This window comes from Antechinus flavipes, chromosome 4, assembly GCF_016432865.1.
Source record: "Antechinus flavipes isolate AdamAnt ecotype Samford, QLD, Australia chromosome 4, AdamAnt_v2, whole genome shotgun sequence".
Classification (NCBI taxonomy): domain Eukaryota; kingdom Metazoa; phylum Chordata; class Mammalia; order Dasyuromorphia; family Dasyuridae; genus Antechinus; species Antechinus flavipes.
Genome location: NC_067401.1, coordinates 347,922,627 through 347,941,005, shown reverse-complemented (window position 1 = coordinate 347,941,005; position 18,379 = coordinate 347,922,627). Strand labels below are relative to the sequence as shown.

At 38.1% G+C, this 18,379-nt stretch overlaps 1 protein-coding gene across 2 annotated transcripts in view; it reads right to left on the bottom strand.

Moving 5' to 3' along the window:
• SNX9 (sorting nexin 9) overlaps positions 1-6,538 on the bottom strand; it is a 117,445-nt gene extending 110,907 nt beyond the window's left edge. For both annotated transcript variants that reach the window (XM_051998003.1, XM_051998004.1), the window contains exon 1: positions 6,446-6,538. In XM_051998003.1, the coding sequence (XP_051853963.1) occupies positions 6,446-6,457 (12 nt within the window). In that variant the 5' untranslated portion in view covers positions 6,458-6,538. The remainder of the gene's footprint in view (positions 1-6,445) is intronic.
• Between the last annotated feature and the right edge of the window lie 11,841 nt (positions 6,539-18,379).

The following is an 18,379-nucleotide window of genomic DNA, read 5'->3' as shown; positions in this document are numbered from 1 at the left end:
AATAAGACACAAGAGAAGTTAATGGACTAAATATAAAGGGATTGTGGATACCTCCTTACCAAGAAGCAGCTGAGATGCTATCATGGTCTATAACTACGGTACTTTGGAGGTCATCTAGTCATCTCTCACTATCACATGAGCCAACTAAAGGTCAGAAGCATTAAAGTAATTTGTCCAAAGTTCTACAGGTTAAAATTCAGCAGCAGAGTTGGAACTCAAACTCAGGCCAAATGGAGAACTCTACCCCGAAGAATGAAGTCTTCCCCCTCTATGGTCAGCTCACCCCAAAAAACATTGAAGGTTTCTTTGACTTGCTGAATAACCACAAATGTGTGACTTTTAAAAAGCTACCTCTGCAGTTAAGGATGCACTATGTGACTCAATTTCCAGATACTTAAAATAGCTTAGGAAAATTGAGTCATCTTGAATATAGTCATCTAACAAATATTATAGTGACAATTTCTAAAGACCCAGTGTGTCAGGTGACTTCAAATAATTGTCAAAAGAAAATGTTTGAGAAAACAATAGAGATGCTGAACTGGTCTTGCTGCTTTTGCTCCAAATTTCAACCTGAAACTTTTAAAAACTGTGTTTGATGGGGATTAAGAATAGCCAGTGAACATAGACAATGTCCTGTTTTATATGTGGGCAGGGGCTCTTTCTGTGTTTTTAACCTTTCTTTATATATCTAGGCTGATTTGCTCAGTGTTTAATAAATGCCTATTGATTGTGTACTTTAGTTTGAAATTTTTTTTTTTATTTACCACCTTGCTTCACTCCTCTTCTTTGTAAAGAATCCCAGAAATTTATCCAGAAAAATAACTAAGGAGACAGCATGTAAATTAACCCACGCTATGTTCATCTTTTTTTTTCCCCTCTCCCATGGTTTTTCCCTTTAACTCTGATTTTTCTCTTCCAACATGAGTCATAAAGCAATGTGTATTAAAAATAAATAAATTTACTAAGAAAAAAAAAGAAAATTAGAATTGGACAAACAGAAGCTAATGACTTTATGAGAAAGCAAGAAACAATAAAATAAAACTAAAATGATGAAATAAAAAGAATCCTAGAAACTTCACCTGAAAGACAGAGTTTACTGGATGAATAGCTATATTTATAAGCATTCTTCAAATAGATGAAATTCAATGTTAGGAGAATCTATTAACATCTCAAATTACTATGATAGTACTATTTTTAAAAATTCACAATTGATGACTTGATAGGTTGCTGTAGAAGATCTGAATTCAAATCTGGCATCAGATAATTAACTAGCTCTTTGCTCTCGGGCAAATCAGTTGACCTGTGCTCCCTCAGTTACCTCATGTGTAAAATGGAATTAATAAGAGCACCTTAAAGGGTTTTATGGAGATAAAATGAGATACTTGCAAAGTGTTTTGCAAACCTTAAAGTATTATATAAATGCTAGCATTATTATTACATTACTGAAGATTTTGATAAGAAATAAGGTTTTTAGTAATGATTACTTAAGTACTTGTTTAGGTAGAAAAAAGAAAATGGTTTATAATTCTTTGGAGTTCGCTTCAGCATTGCCCTCTTGTCACTGAAATAACTTTAGATCACTTCAAATTAGGTGAGAAAAAAGGCAGGCAAGCCCTTTCAGGATTTTAGAATGAAAGTACAACTTACAGTGTTGTAAGTAATGTAAGACACGTTAATGTTCAAGTGAAGATGCAAAAACAATATCATGAAAACACTGTAGGAAATTTTCCAAATTGATTTTTAAAAAACAAAACATTTCCTAATGAAGTCCACATAATAATTTGGTTCCTCTCATCTTTATGGCATACTCAAATTCCATTTCTTCTTCATACATTTAAGAAACATGATCCTCTCTAAAAGCAAAATCAGTGCTCAAAGGCACTGAAAAATAGATTAAACAAAGTTTTATCTTTAAGACCATGGCAAAATTAGATATTTCTGGTCACAAGTAGCTTTTATTTAGGAAAAGCATAAAAGCATTACTCCAATGTTTATTTCCATGGGCTGTTGTGAGTGGTCCAATCACTGCCTATTTGTTATTTTCAACATTCCACACCCACTTAGTTCACTGAGACAAGCTGCTTAATACAAACAACATGAGGCTAATACTGTACTTTGGAAGCCAGAACTGAAAAGGAAGGAATTAAAAAAATATTAGTGTTAGGAACACCTTAAAATTTTCTTTTAAAAGAGAAAAAGAATTAGGCCATAATAATTATGTTAACACAAAAGCAATCTAAGTTTGATACCAAAGGTTAACAGACATGAAAATTAAAGTGAAGGGTCATGAGTATGTATATGTGTGTATGTGCTGTGTTCAATTACATGTAAAAACCCAGCAACTTAAAAAATAAAAGGTCTTTTTGGGGATACTGCAACATCTGCAAAAATTACTCTTAATGGTTCTTAAAATGACATCTTTTCATACAATCAACATTTCATTTACTCACAAGTTCCTCATATGAATTAGTCACTCAATTACAGTAAAACTTTTGCTGATGCTGGAAGTTTAAAAACCTACCACTGCAAAGAATCCTAAATTGCAGATCTGGGTTTCTACTGCCTCTGACAGTCATTAGCTATGTGATTAAATTACTTCCACTTCTCTGTAAAATGTACCCTATTACCCCACATTCCAAGATTATTCAATCAACTTTGACTCTCTAAAGTACCTACTAGGTGCCAGGCACTGTTCTAGCTCCTAGACCTGGGAACACAAATATAAAGAATGAGAAAGGCTTGGAAAATCTTACAATGCTCCCTAACAGTGTATGACAGGGGATTTGCTCAGATTTCTTACTAGCTTTAGTGATCAACACCTCCTTTCACCATGTCTCTCACTATTTTCCCTAAAGTCCATACCACAGAGATTTTAACACTTTTACCTCTGGAACATCTCTGGTTCCCCTCCATATTTGAAATCAGGATCAAATCAATACAGCTAATTCTCCAGAAAAGGGTAGAGGTGGGAGGAGAATGTGAATGCACTTCCCTAAGACCACATTTACCATGCCAGCAAGCATCAAACAGTGCACCATTCCCTTACTTTACCCCTCAATTGAATGTAAGCTCTTTGAAGGCAGGCATATATACGAGCCAAAAAAAAAAAAAAAAAAAAAGCTTTTCATTCATTCATTCATTCATTCATTCATTCATTCATTCATGGTATAGCCTATTCCAGTCCCTGTTATAATAATCCTGGCCTTGATGTTGGTATGGAAGTAGGAACAAACAATACTTCAAAACTATGGAAACAATTAATTCCACTAAAAGAATTTATTTCTAATTTTTACTTATTTTATTTTATCCTTGATATGTTTATATCAGAAGTATCTCCAACAAACTTAAAAACTACTCATCACTGTTAAGTTGAATGGCAGATTTACTTTGATTAAAAGATCCTTAAAATGCAGAAAGGTAATGAAAAATACAAAACAGCAGAAGAAGCACATAAAAATTAAGACTGTGTAAATAATGCTGACAGAGACAGGGAACTAAGACAATGACATAGAAAATTAAAGATAGAAGAACTATGTAATTGCTGAATCACTTTTTTCATTTGCATCTGACTCTTGATGACCCTATTTTGGATTTTCTTAGCAAAGATATTGCAATGTTTTGCCATTTCCTTTTGAGGAAACTGAGGCAAACAGGAAGTGATTTGCCCAGGATCACACAGCTAGTATAAGGCTGGACTGGAACTCAGGTTTTCCTGATTGAAGATTCAGCATATCCTGAACTATACACAAAACACACACACCATGAATGTGTGTATGTGTATATCTCTACACAAACATATGTGTGCACAATAAGTATATATAGATGTATTATAATAGTTTAAAAAACCCACCCAAGTCCTAAATTTGAGGTTCTACTTTAGTACTTCCCACTTAGGATATTGAAACTGATATCTAATAGTGACATTAATATCAAATTTCATAACAATTTTGGTTTTTGATACAACCAAAGTTGAGTCTTCCTCAAAATTAAGAGCTGGATAAAGAAAACAAATTAACTTCTCAAATGTGAAGCACCCACCATTGTTCACTGGGAAGGTAAGACAGGAAAAATTACTACCTCAAGTAAGAGTTTTCCCAGAGTGATTTTTCATAAAAAGAGCAACCATTAATGTTTTTCTTTTAGACAGAAATATTTGTTCCAATGCAAAATAGAATAAGTACAAGGTGGATTAATGATTGGGGGTAGAGGGGGAAAAAAAATCAAATAAAACCCAGAAATTTGCTTTCTGAATGCTTCAGATAACCAAATTATAATGAGCCTTTAACTATTTTAGCTCTGCCTAAACAGTATAGAACCACATTAAGTTTAGGGTGTGTTTCCTCAAACACAAATATTCAAACCAAACTTTTTGAACTTCTGAAAAAAATTTCAAGTTTTGGCACAAAGTGTGGTGTACTTCTGATTAATTAAATCTAAATGTATTTATTTCAATACAAAAAGATATTCTGAATAGAATACATTAAAATTCCATTACCAAATCTAGTTCTCTGTGTCACCTTTTAAGGTTCTGGGATCAGTGTAAGAACATGTCACTGATAAGTTCTGGATGTCTGGCATCCTAACAATTTCAGATTTCCTTAGAAATCGTGCTAAATATTGTTTTTTTTTTTAAAAGGTCAACACAAATTACTATTTACATTAAAAAGACAGCAAGCTGAATGATTACACCTATTAAAAACTAAGAAATCGTGTGCTTTATAGTCAAAATAAAAATGATTTCAATAACAATATAACAAGTTCCTTGGATCACAATCTACATGTTTTATATAAACACTTCTTATATATGGGCAGCTGGTGGTACAGTTGATAAGAGTGCTGGCTCTGGAGGCAGGAAGAACTGAAATTGAATTCAGCCTGTGTGATCCTGAAGAAGTCACTTAACCTAGTTTTCCCCAGTTTCCTTGTCTGTAAATGAGCATAAAAGCACCCAGTTCTCAAGGTTGTAGTGAGAAACAAATGAGATAGTAATGGTAAAGCTCTCAGAAACAAAGTAGACTCCATATAAATTGTAATATTGAACAAATAACAAGTTTTAAGCTAATTGTTATTATCAAACAAATAATTCAGTTCCAATATTTACTAAACAGCTAGTCTGCAGAACTAGGGGAGGAGAGTGGTAGGCAAAGTTTAGCAAAAAGGTAATTGAACAATTTTTATTTCTCTGAATATTATCAAAACTTCTACCATTTTTCTATTTGTTAGTACTGAAAATAAATACAACCCCCCCCCCAAACCTAGTATTATGGCTCAAAGCTAAACAAGTATATAGTGACCACTACAAAAACTCAAAAAAGGCATCCACTCTTCAAACTTGAACAAACACAGGTAGGTGACCTACCCCCAGATGACTCAATCATTGATAAATACTTTCTTTACACATTTAAAAAAAAAAAATATCCAGGTAACGGGGGTGGGGGTGGGTGGAGGTGGGTGGAGGGGAGTAATCGAACAGAGAGCTGATTACATAATCCCAATGGCAAAAAGTCGTTTCTTAATTTCACCAACCTAACAATAGGTCAAGAAACTCTTTTTGGAAAAGGATCATTTGTGAGTCAAAGTTCCAATAAGATATTAGGTCCTATGACTTTTTCCAACGTAATTCAACGTATACATTAAAGAAAGTAGTCATTTCCCTTACATTTATCCAAGGTACCGAAAAATAACAAAAGGAGACAAGTTTCCAGACACGAAGGAAGCAGATTTGCGTAGTGCTTAATTTTAATTTTTCCTTTATGTAAGCAGTAAACTTTTTAAACTCAAGCCCAAGGGCCAACACGTTTCTGGGTACCTCTAGGGTCCCTGAGCCTGAAGTGTCCGCGGAATAAGTGACGACTTCAGAAGCTCAGGAATCCCAACTTTTTTCTCCATTAAACGGGACAGCGGGGGTGGGGTGGAGATGGGAGTGGTCCCGTGCGTTCTCGGGGATCAAATCCCAGGGGAAAGGACACTTCTTCCCGGCTCCCGGGGACTTTAACCTTCCTCCCTCCCCCACTCCCTTCCCCTTCCTTTTCCTTTCTCCGGTGGAGTGGAAACTAACACTCAGGTGAAAACTTTTTAGTGCAGGAGAGGAGAAAAAAAACACGCCAGGCCTCCTCCCCAGCTTGGAGAGGGGACGCGGCTCTATCAAGTCACTCCGCTTTAGAGGGGGCAGAGCTGCGACCCTCGCTACCCCAGCCCCGGGGGCGCCCTTGAACTCCACCCTCGCGCAGATACGGTCGGACCCCCGATCCTCGAGACGGCCCCCCAGTGGGCAGGGTGCGTGTTTGAGGGGCCAGGGTGTCAGCGCGGCTCCCAGCTGCGGGAAACTGTCCCCGCTCCTTCTTCCTGCCCCTCCCCCCAGCCCGGCCACCCCTCGCGGGGTCTGGTCAGAGTTCTGTCCGGCTGCCCGGCCCGGCCCGGCCCGGCTCGCGCGGCCCCGCCTCACCTTGGTCGCCATGGCTGGAGGGCGGATCCTCCGGCCCGGGACTGGCCCGGCTTCTCTCCCCGCTGGAGTCCGGGCTAGAATTGGCCGAGGCCGACTGCCACGGCTGGGGCCGCTGGGGCTGGGCCGCGGCGCTCCGGGGGCGGCGGCGGCGGCTGCTCACTGCGTGCCCGCGGCGGCCGCGGCTGCTGCTGCTGCTGCTGTTGCTGCTGCTCCTCCTCCCGCCGCCGCTGCCTCCGCCTCCAGCGCCCCGAGCGCTCCGGCTGCTCTAACTACCCCCAGAGCCCAGCGGCTGCGGCTTCATTTAATGCATCACTGCGAGCTGACCAGTGAGACAGGCTCCCGCCCCGCGTTCCCAGTCGCCTCCCGGCGAGCTCCCACAGGTCCTCGGCTGCTACCCCTGTGGCCCTCGCTCTCTCTCTCTCTCTCTCTCTTTTTTTTTTTAAACTTCTTCCTCTCTTTTCCTTCCCTGCCCTCCGCCCTCTGCCTGCCCCCTCCTCTTCCTCCTTCTCTTCCTCCTCCCTCCAGCTCGCAGCCCCCGGCGGTCTCGATCCTTCCTCCTTCCTCCTCCTCGTCTACCTCCCTCCCCAGGCTCTTTTCGCGCTTTGTTCCTGCTCTGCCCGCGGGAGCTCGCGGGGTGCGCAGTGTCACCCGCTCGGGAGCTACAAGTTATCGCCCTGCAGCCCAGCCCTGGCTACTGACGGCAGCGCTCTGCTCCCCCACAGATCGGCTGTGAGCTCACGTGGAGCGCCTACTATATGCTGGGCACTCTGCTGAGCGCTGTAGGGCCTGAGCTCTGCCCCGGCCCCTGCCCTCAGGGAGCCCACCTTCTACCAGGGAAGTCAAAGCATTTATTAAGTGCCTACTGTGTGCCAGGCACTGTGCAGAGCACAGAGAGCTCTGACCCTGCCCTCAGGGAGCCCACCTTCTACCGGGGAAGTCAAAGCATTTATTAAGTGCCTACTGTGTGCCAGGCACTGTGCAGAGCACAGAGAGCTCTGTCCCTGCCCTCAGGGAGCCCACCTTCTACCAGGGAAGTCAAAGCATTTATTAAGTGCCTATTATAGTGCCCAGAGTTCTGTTCCTCAGCCAGTCCTCCTAAATAAGGAAGTCGAGAAACATTTAAATGCCTACCCTGTGGTAAGCACGAAAGGGTTAGAATCACCATTTGCGATGGGATAAAATAGGCAAATATGGAACAGATTCGGAAAAGCAATTGATTACCCAAAGAATATTACATTTAAAAAATAGTAGGAATTCGGTTTGAGACATGGAACAACTATAACCAAGACATCCATTACAGATTACAAAAGAGTACTATTTATTATGTGTGTTAACACACAGGAATGGGGGAAGGGTGGGGGGGTTAACAATTAATTAGGAGAAAAGATAAGATTAAGTTCCTAATGGACCTCACAATTAACCAAAAGGAAATAAGCAGTGAGGTGGGAGTATGCCCCAGGCAGGTAGGCTATATCCATAGTGAGCTTCCTATAACAAAAATACACAGAGAGGCAAAGGGGAGATTGGGGAGGAGAGGAAATGAGAAGGGGGGCCAAAGTCCTGCTAACCCCAAAAGCGTTTTAGGCAAAATCTACACATAGAATCTTTTATAGGGGAAAAATCACCTCGAGGGCTTGACTTTATAACAGCTTTCGGATTGGATGCAGTAAGATGGGATTTCTGGAGGCCCCCACCTGGGGTGGGACTGGAATGGAAAATCCACTGGAAGAAAAGATCTGGAGAGCAAAAAGCTTAATAAAGTTTTAGCTAAACCCAACAGAGCCCTTCCTATTTGTCCCGGGAAGCATTTTAATCCTTTAAACTTTCTCCTTTAAACCTCACTGGGTAGTTCCTCCAGATCTAGTCAGAACCAAGTTGAGCACTGGGAAAGGCCAAAGGTCTTGAGGGCAAGGTCTCAAGGAGTCTATTTTCTAATGGGGAAGTCTAGAATCATTTATTTATAATTATATATAACAAATGTATTTATATAATAATAAATATATAAATAAAGCATTATTTATTTATTAGCTGATACCAAATGCTTTTTTCTTTCTTTCTTTAAAGCTGTTTATTTTCTTTTTCTTTTTTTGCGGAGGCAATTGGGGTTAAGTGACTTGCCCAGGGTCACACAGCTAGGAAGTGTTAAGTGAGGACAGATTTGAACTCAGGTCTTCCTGACTTCAGAGCTTGTACTCTATCCACTTTGACACCTAGCTGCCCCTTAAAGCTGTTTATTTTCAAAACACATGCATTGTTTTCAATATTCACTCTTGGAAAATCTTGTATTCCAATTTTTTTTCTCCCTTTCTCCTCTCCCCTTCTCTAGATAACAAGTAATACAATATATCTTTTAAAATGAGGAATTCTTCTATATATATATATATATTTCCACAGTTATCGTGCTGCACAAGAAAAATCAGATCCAAAAGGAAAAAAAAATGAGGAAAAAACAAAATGCAAACAATACCAAAAAGATGAAAATAGATTGTGATCCACACTCAGTCCCCCTAGTCCTCTCTGGGTGCAGATGGCTCTCTACATCACAAGACCCCACAAGACTGGCCTGATTCACATCATTTTTGAAAAGAGCCACATCCATCAGAATTGATCATCATATAATCTTGTTGTTTCTATATACAATGTTCTGTTGATTCTGCTCATTTCACTTAGCTTCAGTTTATGCAAGTCTTTCCAGGCCTTTTAGAAATCATCCTGATGATCAAAGAAACATTTATTAAATGCCTACTATGTGCCAGGCACAGTATTGGATGCAAAGAAAATTCTGTTCCTGCCCTCAGGGAGCCCATCTAATAGGGAAGTCAAGAAACTTTTATTAAATGTCTACTATGTGCCAGACACAATGTTGGGCACAGGATTCTGCCTTTGCCCTCAAGGAGCCCACCCACTAGAGAAGTCAAAAAGCATTAAATGCTTACTATATTATCAGGCACTGTACTAAGCACAGAGGCCAAAGCCCTGTCCCAACCTTCAAGGAGCCTACCTTCTAATAAGGAAATCAATAGTCAATAAATACTTGTTTGGAGAAGGAAATAGTAAACCTCTCTTGCATCATTGCTAAGAAAACAGGTTGGACAAGACTAAAACAGCTCAACAACAAAAAATGTCAGGCACCATACTGAACACAATAAAAGACACCCTCAAGGAGTCTAATTTTAATAGGTAAGACTCTTGTTCAACTGGGGAAGACTTCTTTAAAAGATGGAGTTTGATCTGGAACTTGAAGAAGTCCCATTTCCCATTTTACCACCCCACCCCACCCTACTCTCCAGCCACTCATCAAATGTTAAATCAGTTTTGTGATCTGCAACCTCAGCTCTCATCAGTAGTCAAACAAAAAAATCCATCCACAAACATTTATTAAGCACTTTGTCTGCATCAGGCACAGTTCCAGGGAAACAAAGGAAAATAAAAACATCATCTCTGTTTTCAAAGAGATCACACTATGAACATGGAAGAGAACAAGCAAATGATGTATTGAATACAAATAGATACTGGCTCTTTTGGATATAGGTTTACATCTTTATTTTTCCAACTCCATAAGGATCCCAAATAAGGAACATGATTCTTAGATAGGTAGCTAGATGGGAGAGTGGATAGAATGTCAAATTAAAAAACTTAAGAAGACCCGAGTTCCAATTCTGCTTCAGATACTTCTTAGTCCTGTGACCCTGGACACCTCAGTTTCTCTTTACCTCAGATTCCTCACCTGCAATAAGGGATAATATTAGTACCTACTTCATACTACCTGAAAGGGTTATTGTGAGACTCAAATAAGATAACGTGTAAATACTTTCCAAATCTTAAATTTTCCATACATCCTATCTCCTCTTATTGATATATCTTCTTGGGCTGGGCCTTTAATCAGTCAAGCAGGGACCTTTTTCCTCCTGTGTGGATGGTTTCTTCTTGGCAAAGTTCTATGAATAGTGTGGAATTCATAAAATGAAATTATTAGGATTAGGCTTGGATTCAGGTAGACTCGGATTCAAATCCAGTAGCAAGCAATACCAAGCATTCAGTTAAAAATTAAGTCATTTTTCAGTTACATCTGACTCTGACTTCATTTGGAGTTTTCTTGTAAAAAATATTGGAATGGTTTGACATTTCCTTCTCCAACTCATTTTACAGATGAGAAAACTGAAGCAATCAGTTTTCTGCAATCAGTGACTTGTGCAGGATCACACAACTAGTTAAGTGTCATAGGCCAGATTTGAATTCAAGAAGTCTTCGAGACTCCAGGAGACCTGGAATTGAATGCAGTTCTAAGTAATGGAATTCTAACAGGACCATGTCTCTTAGTACTAAGGGAGTCTGTTTCCCTCTTTACTTTTTATGACTAGCTGTGACCCAAGTTCTAGAATATAACGTTATGGATTATAACCTTTTTATTTTTCAGAGGGCTTTAGAGAGTTCATCTCCTGACTCTTGAAAAATCAATGAGTTGCTAACTTCATAACAGTCCAGTTTTCTGGGTGAGCTTGACACATAAATAAAGGATTAAAGTGGAAATGAAAGGTCAAATGTTTCATTATTTTGATGATAAATGAAACATTTTCCTTTATCTTTAAATTTTGTAATTTTATCAATATAGGAAAGATTTAACCTGAACAGGATTGTCAATGTGATATTTTCTCTGAAAGGAAAAATTAGTTTAAGCAATATCTCTGATTCAGGCCAGTTGAATATTATCCATGCATATGTTTTGAAAATAAAAAACTTTAATAAAAAAAAAACTATCTCATTTGGTATTATAGGGTCTGGTACCTTCTGTATTTGTCATGGAAGGTATATATATATATATATACTTAATTTTGGGACTTTAGTGGTCATTTTGTTTAATAATAGTCTGTCTCCCAATCTCCTCCTTATAAAGTATAAATTACTTGAGGGTAGGCATTATTTCACTTTTATTTTTGTACTCTAGATCTTAGAAGAGTGCTTGACATAAACTAGCTTGCTGATAGATTGATTGAGTTTCCTCACTTTATACTTGAGGAAACTGAGGTCCTGGAAAAATGTAGTGAGTTGCCCAGTATCCAAATTGGCAATGTTTATTGGAACTAAGGCCCTCTGATGACAAATCAATTTCTCAAATTTCACTGATTATTATAATACAAATTATTACATGGCAGGTAACTTTACAAAAGCAAACCAACATGTGCACTACTATTTACATTTAAAATGAATTTCTACCCATAGTCAGTCAATAAACAAGCTTTTATTCACCAATACCCACAGGCCAGACACTGTGCATTTATGCTGAGAGTATCAAAAAAGTGTCAAAACAGCCTCCATATATGAGAAGCTCACATCTAATGGGAGGACACAACATAGAAACAATAGTGTCTATACAAAATGTATTTAAGATAAATTGAAGATAATCTCGGAGGGAGGTCACTACTTGGTCAGTGAGGGGCACTTGGAAGGGTCTCTTGGAGTAATGCTTTCCTTCCTTCTTCCCTAATCATTTCTTCACACAAATCAAATAATTATAATAGTAGCCACTCAAACTTTCCAAGGCTAGAAAATAACTTTTTATATGTAATGTACCATTTTCAAATTTGTATTCTCCAGAAAAGATTGTGGTCCACGGCATTTTCTGAAACTAAAGGACAAAAGACTCTGTAATGTATTTTGGACTGTTCAACAGGACACATCAATATACCATATACTATGCTGCCATGGTTACTTGGAATTTTGTTATCTTTTGGTAGCTGTACTGTACAATTACTTGGTAGATGTCCAATCACCAGAACTTAGACATTGCGTCTGAGACCCTAGGCTATGATACTTTGTCTTTCTTGAAATCTGACCACCATCATTCTTCCTGGTTATTACCAAACATTCCTGTCAACATCTTCCCCCACAGCCTTCTAATTTCCCTTTATGTGTTATCTTTTCAATTACAATGTCTACTCCTTGGGAGTAGGGACTATCTTAATAGCTTATATTTGTATCTTAGCATGGTACCCAGTATCTAACAGTAAGAACTTAATAAATGCTTTTTCTATTCATTTATCAACTCATTTATCTCTTCATATTTCCTCTCACTTGCCTCTAGAGTGTTTATCTTTCTTCAGGGGTCATGCTCAGGTATCAATTTCTCCATCAAATCTTCTCTGATCCCCTCAGTACTTCCCTCCCCCACCCCCACCCCAGTTCCTTCACCTTACATACTATCTGTCAATCAGGAAAATTAGCAAAAGAGGAAGAGAAGATAAAATGGTCAGAAAGATGAGGGGGTGGCAAGTGGCCAACTAGAGGGCTCCAGCAGTAACGTTGGGATATCGGGAGGAAACAAGAAAGCTCTGAGGGTAACATATAAGGAGGACCCCACCCCTGTGTTGAACTTCTGGGAGATGGTGGATAAGAGCAGAAAGCAAGCATGGATTGGGAGCTACATCTTTAGAAGGAACAATTAATGAGATCCCAGGTCCATTGGAATACACATTGCATTCTATCCCAGTAATAATGATAACTGGAATTTAAATAGTACTTTAAGATTTGTAAAATACTTTATATACAACATCATTTCTTTTCATCCTCACAATACAGGTGAGGAACCTAAGGCTAGAACCAACAGATAGTCAATAAAGGTTTTAGAGTAAGGAGTGACTTGGTCTGATTTATAAATATTATTTGGAAAAGGAAAAGACTGAAAGATGGGAGACGAGTTAAGAAGCTACTGAAATAGTCCATATGAGAACAAATGAGGTTCCTAATAAGGGTAGTGTATAGCTTTGTACATATAGGAGGTAAAGACACCAGGACTGAGCTGATTGCAAAATGCCTGAAGTCAGTAAATTCCAATCTGGCCTCTGACACTTACTGGTTGTGGACAAATATCTTAACCTGTTTGTTTCAGTTTCCTCAAGTGTAAAATGGGGATAATAATAAGGGGCTACTTCAGTTGTTTTGAGCATCTAGTGATATGATATTTGTAAAAAGTGTGTGAGAAATAGTAGCTGCTATATAAATGTTTATTTCTCTTCCTACTTGAAAGAAGAAAAAGATCCTGAAAGTGGAGATGAGGAATATCTATTCCAGTGTGAATAAAGAGAGCTGAGTGATGATTTGGGGAACAATTAGTAGTAAAATTTGGCTGTAATAAAATGTGAGAGGGAAGTAACATGAAATGGAGACATTAAAGCTGGTAAAGATATCTGGCTACTGTGGGTTTTAAATGTCAGGATAAAGGGAGAGCATTTTGCTCTATAGGCAACAGATAGTCAATAAAGGTTTTAGAGTAAGGAGTGACTTGGTCTGATTTATAAATATTATTTGGAAGAGGAAAAGACTGAAAAATGGGAGACGAGTTAAGAAGCTACTGAAATAGTCCATATGAGAGCAAATGAGGTTCCTAATAAGGGTAGTGTATAGCTTTGTACATATAGTGAGAAGAAAGCATTTGTGACGAGTGTTTTGGAGTTAAAATCAGTATGAGTTGGCAATTGATTGGATGTGGGAGATGTGAGAGAGAGAGAGAGAAAGAGAGAGAGAGAGAGAGAGAGAGAGAGAGAGAGAGAGAGAGAGAGAGAGAGAGAGAGAGAGAGAGAGAGGAGAGAGAGAGAGAGAGAGAGAGAGAGAAGAGAGAGAGAGAGAGAGAGAGAGAGAGAGAGAGAGAGAGAGAGAGAGAGAGAGAAAGAGAAAGAGAGAAAGAGAGAGAGAGAGAGAGAATTAAAGATGATTCATTTCTCTAGTCACTGGACCAGGAACCAACAACATGAAGTTTGAAGAGCAGGGAAATTCCTCTAATTCTCTATACTCTAAATATAAGCTTTCATGTAAAACATTTGCATTTTAACAAAGCTATTAATAATTGAATTCAAGAGAATGAGTTGGGGGTAGTAATTTCCGGTTTTGTGGTGGGCTGATGAAGAAGATTTTTTGGGCACTCTTCAAACAGGAAAACTTGGTTCCTTCAACCAATGGATCATCTTGCTCATGTGGTGTAAGTGGGAAAAGATGCCTGAAAGATGGCCAGTTGTGATGCAGGAGAGGGAACAAACATTTATTAAGTAACTACTATGTGCGAGGAACTAGGATAAATTCTTTTTTTTTTAAAAATAACTTTTTATTGATAGAACTCATGCCAGGGTATAGGATAAATTCTTAACTAATATTATTCCATATGATAACTTAGCACCCATGTAGGCAGAGATTAAAAAGTCCTATTTGTGATCAATGGTGTTTTTTCTGTATTCATGAAAAACCTTTCTTTGGTTGGTAGCAGGATTCTGATAGGTCAAAATGACAATGTTGGCCTTTTTGAAAAATATGAAGTAAGCTATATATCTTTCTTTGTTTTGAGTCAAAACTAGTTGATTGAAAACATAACAGATTCTCATTTCTATTCTGATATTTAAAATCAGATTGGCAAGGCAACAACACACTTTGGATGAATCTAAAAAATTGAGGCAAAACAACTTTATGATTTCTCGGAAGATAATTTTTCCCTACACCCGAGCTAGACAAAATATCTGAAATCTGCCTTGTACAGAAAAAGTGACTTGTCTGAAAAATATCTGATGGTTGAGATAGGGAGATTATCTCCAGGATAAGTGAGGTCCAAATTCCTTCTCCTAGTGTTCAAGGTTCTTCATTTAAAGGACCCAATGTTAGGTGTCAAGAGTAGCTACAGCATAGGACCTGGAGTCAGGAAGACTGCAATTCAAATGCAGCCTCCAGTATTTCCTAGCTATATAACCTTTAACCTCACTTTTTAGTATTTAACCTCAGTTTCCTCAACTGTAAAATGGGGATAAGAATAGCATCTATCTCATGGGATTATAGAGGGGTTATTGTGAGGACAAAACCAAATGGTATTTGTAAAGTGCCTGGCACATAGTAGGTGCTATATAAACATTTATTTTCTTCCCCAACTTCATTTTCTTTATATAAACTTTTGATTCCTGTCAAGTTGATACACTACATGCTTTCCCTTAAACATATTGTAAATAGATATTCCTTCTCCCAATATTCTTCTAGAAAATAGTTCTTTTTTCTCTGTAATAGTTCTTTTTACAAATTCTACCTATCCTTTAAAGCATAGCTCAAAAAATAGATTCTTCACCCTCACTTTGGTTTTTTATTTTTTAATTTTAAATTATTTTTAAATGAAATTGTGTATTTTTAATGAACAACAACAACAACAAAAAATCATCCCTCCTAGTTCCCACCATTGGGGGGAAAAAGAAAAAAGAAAGGAAAACAATTAATTAATATGTAATTAATATAAATAATAAAGAAAAAAATTCCTGAATTGATCATTTCCAAAATATATATGTTCCATTCTGTATCCAGAGTCTATATCTCTCTTGTCAGGAAATAGGTAGCATCTTTCATCTTTGGAACTTTGGAATTACAGTTAGTCATTGCATTTATTAAAATTCTTAAAGTTTTCAAAGTTATTTGTTTTTACAGTGGTATTATTGCATTGTTTTCCTATTTTTCCATACTTCCCTTTGCATCTGTTTATACAAGTCTTCTCAAGTTTCTCTGAAACGGTCCCCTTCACCATTTCTTATGGCACAATCATATTCCATTCCATTAATGTATCATAATTTGTTCAGCCACCAGGAACTCTACTTTGAGCCCATTAGTACATAGCATTCTCTTTCTTCTCAACTCACAGTACTTAGTATCTGTAGCATTCTGTCAGTGCTGTGACTAAAGTAAACATTATTTTGTGTGTGGGTGGTAGTTAATAGGGAGATTTAAGGGAAGAAGAACTGTGGCTGTTGCAGTAGATAATTAAGCTGGCTGAAACTATGGTACTTTTTGGTAGAGCTGATTACATTGCAGAGCCAGATCAGATTCACTTATGCCTCTGGGACTTGGGAAGGTTAATGACTGCTGTGTCTGAGCTGCCTGCAAGTCATCTCTAATGTGGGGGTGTCTTTCTCAATATGCTCATCGGAGGGAAGGCAATCAGGGAATCAGAGTCCTGTGTCTGTGTTTTCCTTCCCCCTCAGACATCTTGTGCACCTTAGCTACACTTGGTGCCATTTTTCCTTTTGGTTCATAGTCTATTGTTATCTAGTCCAATTTAGTTTGTGATGAGCAGACTATTCTGACATAGCCTACTCTGGATTTCTGCCCATGGCTCTGCCTCAATACCCTGAGAGTATGGTTGAAATCTCATTTAATTGGCACTTAAAACAAATTGGCTTAGAACATCTCTTATATTATTCTCATATATTGTTACTTAAGGCCTGAATTGATTATCTAACTTAAAAAAAAAACTTTCATTTTTTAAAGTCACCTCATAAATGTACAAATAAAGAATGAACAGGAAAAGTACAGTGATGATGCTAGATAATGAAGCATTGGAAACATTGGCACTGTTAAATTTTTAATAAATTTTATATCTTTAGTTTTTACATTGGTTTGATTTATATTTGTATTCCTTCCTTCCTTCTTTCTTTCTTTCCAGAGAGCCATCTATTATGATACTTTTTAAAGGAAAAACAAAAAAAATCAAGCGATACACCCCCCCGCCCCCCCACCCCCACATATATGGTATGTATATATCTATATATACACACATGTGTACTTACAGATATATATGTATGTATGTACATATACAATATTTCATACTCATGGATCAGCCCTCCTCTCCATTTTCTAGCTTTGCAAAGGAGTAGAGAGGGAGATGTCTTCTTATATCTCTCTCTTTTTTTTTTTTTTGAGTCAAGCTTGCTCTTTATAATTTTGCAGAATTCAGTCATATATTTATATTGCTGTAATTATTGTGTGTGTTGTATCCTTGACCTTGCTTACTTTCAGTTAGTTTGTATAAGTCTTCCAAGCTTCTCTATATTCATCACATTCACTGTTTCTTATAGCCTGTTCTGGAGTAATGAAGATCTGACAAATCCAGTCTGAGACTTGCCCTAGGCAAGTTACTTAATTTTGTTTGCCTTAGTTTCCTCATTTGTAAACTGAGCTGGAGAAGGAAATAGCAAACCACTCAACCAGAGAGGTATGAGATTCCAAGAATTACCTCTATCTGGAAAGGATCAGGGAAAGATTCTTTAAGGAATGTCTTCTGAGTTTAGTTTATGAGAAAGGCAAGAATTTCAAGAGATAGAGATGTGAAGATGGACCATTCTAGACATGGAGGATGTTGATTGGAGAATTGCTAGTTGTCCAGTTTGGTTGAAATATAGAGTAGGTAATGGGGAGCCTTCTGAATGTTTAGTAATATGAGTTTATGGATAAACTCATAGAGTTTATGCTTTAGGAAGATTATTTTGGTAGCAATGTGAAGAACAGATTGGAAAGGGAGATTAGAAGCATGGAGACCAGTTAGATTATTACAGATACATGATTAAATTGAATTTATAATCATAGATATAAAGTTATAATAAACCTTAAAAGCCATTTACTCCAATACCCTCATTTTATAGATGAGGAACAGAGGAACACTTGTCCAAGATCATACAGTCAATAAAAATCTAAGGTGATACTTGAATCCAGCACTTTCTGATTCCAAGTTCAGTGCCCCATCCACTATGCCATGCTGCCTCTTGGAACTTGGAAGTCATTAATAATTTTGAAATGAGCCATTCCAGTAACAATGCTAGCTGACATTTATATAGAATTTTAAAGGTTTAGAAAGTACTCACATATAATATCATCAGTCTTATGATCACTCTTTTATAGCTAAAGAAGCCAGTGCTCAGAGAACTGATTTGCCTATGACCATGACTCATAGACTATGAGCCAAAAGGAAAAATGGTTCCAAATGTAGCTAAGGTGCACAAGATGTCTGAGGGGGAAGGAAAACACAGATACAGGACTCTGATTCCCTGGTTGCCTTCCCTCCCATGAGCATATTGGGAAAGACACCCCCACATTAGAGATGACTTGCAGGCAGCTCAGACATCATTAACCTTCCCAAGTCTCAGA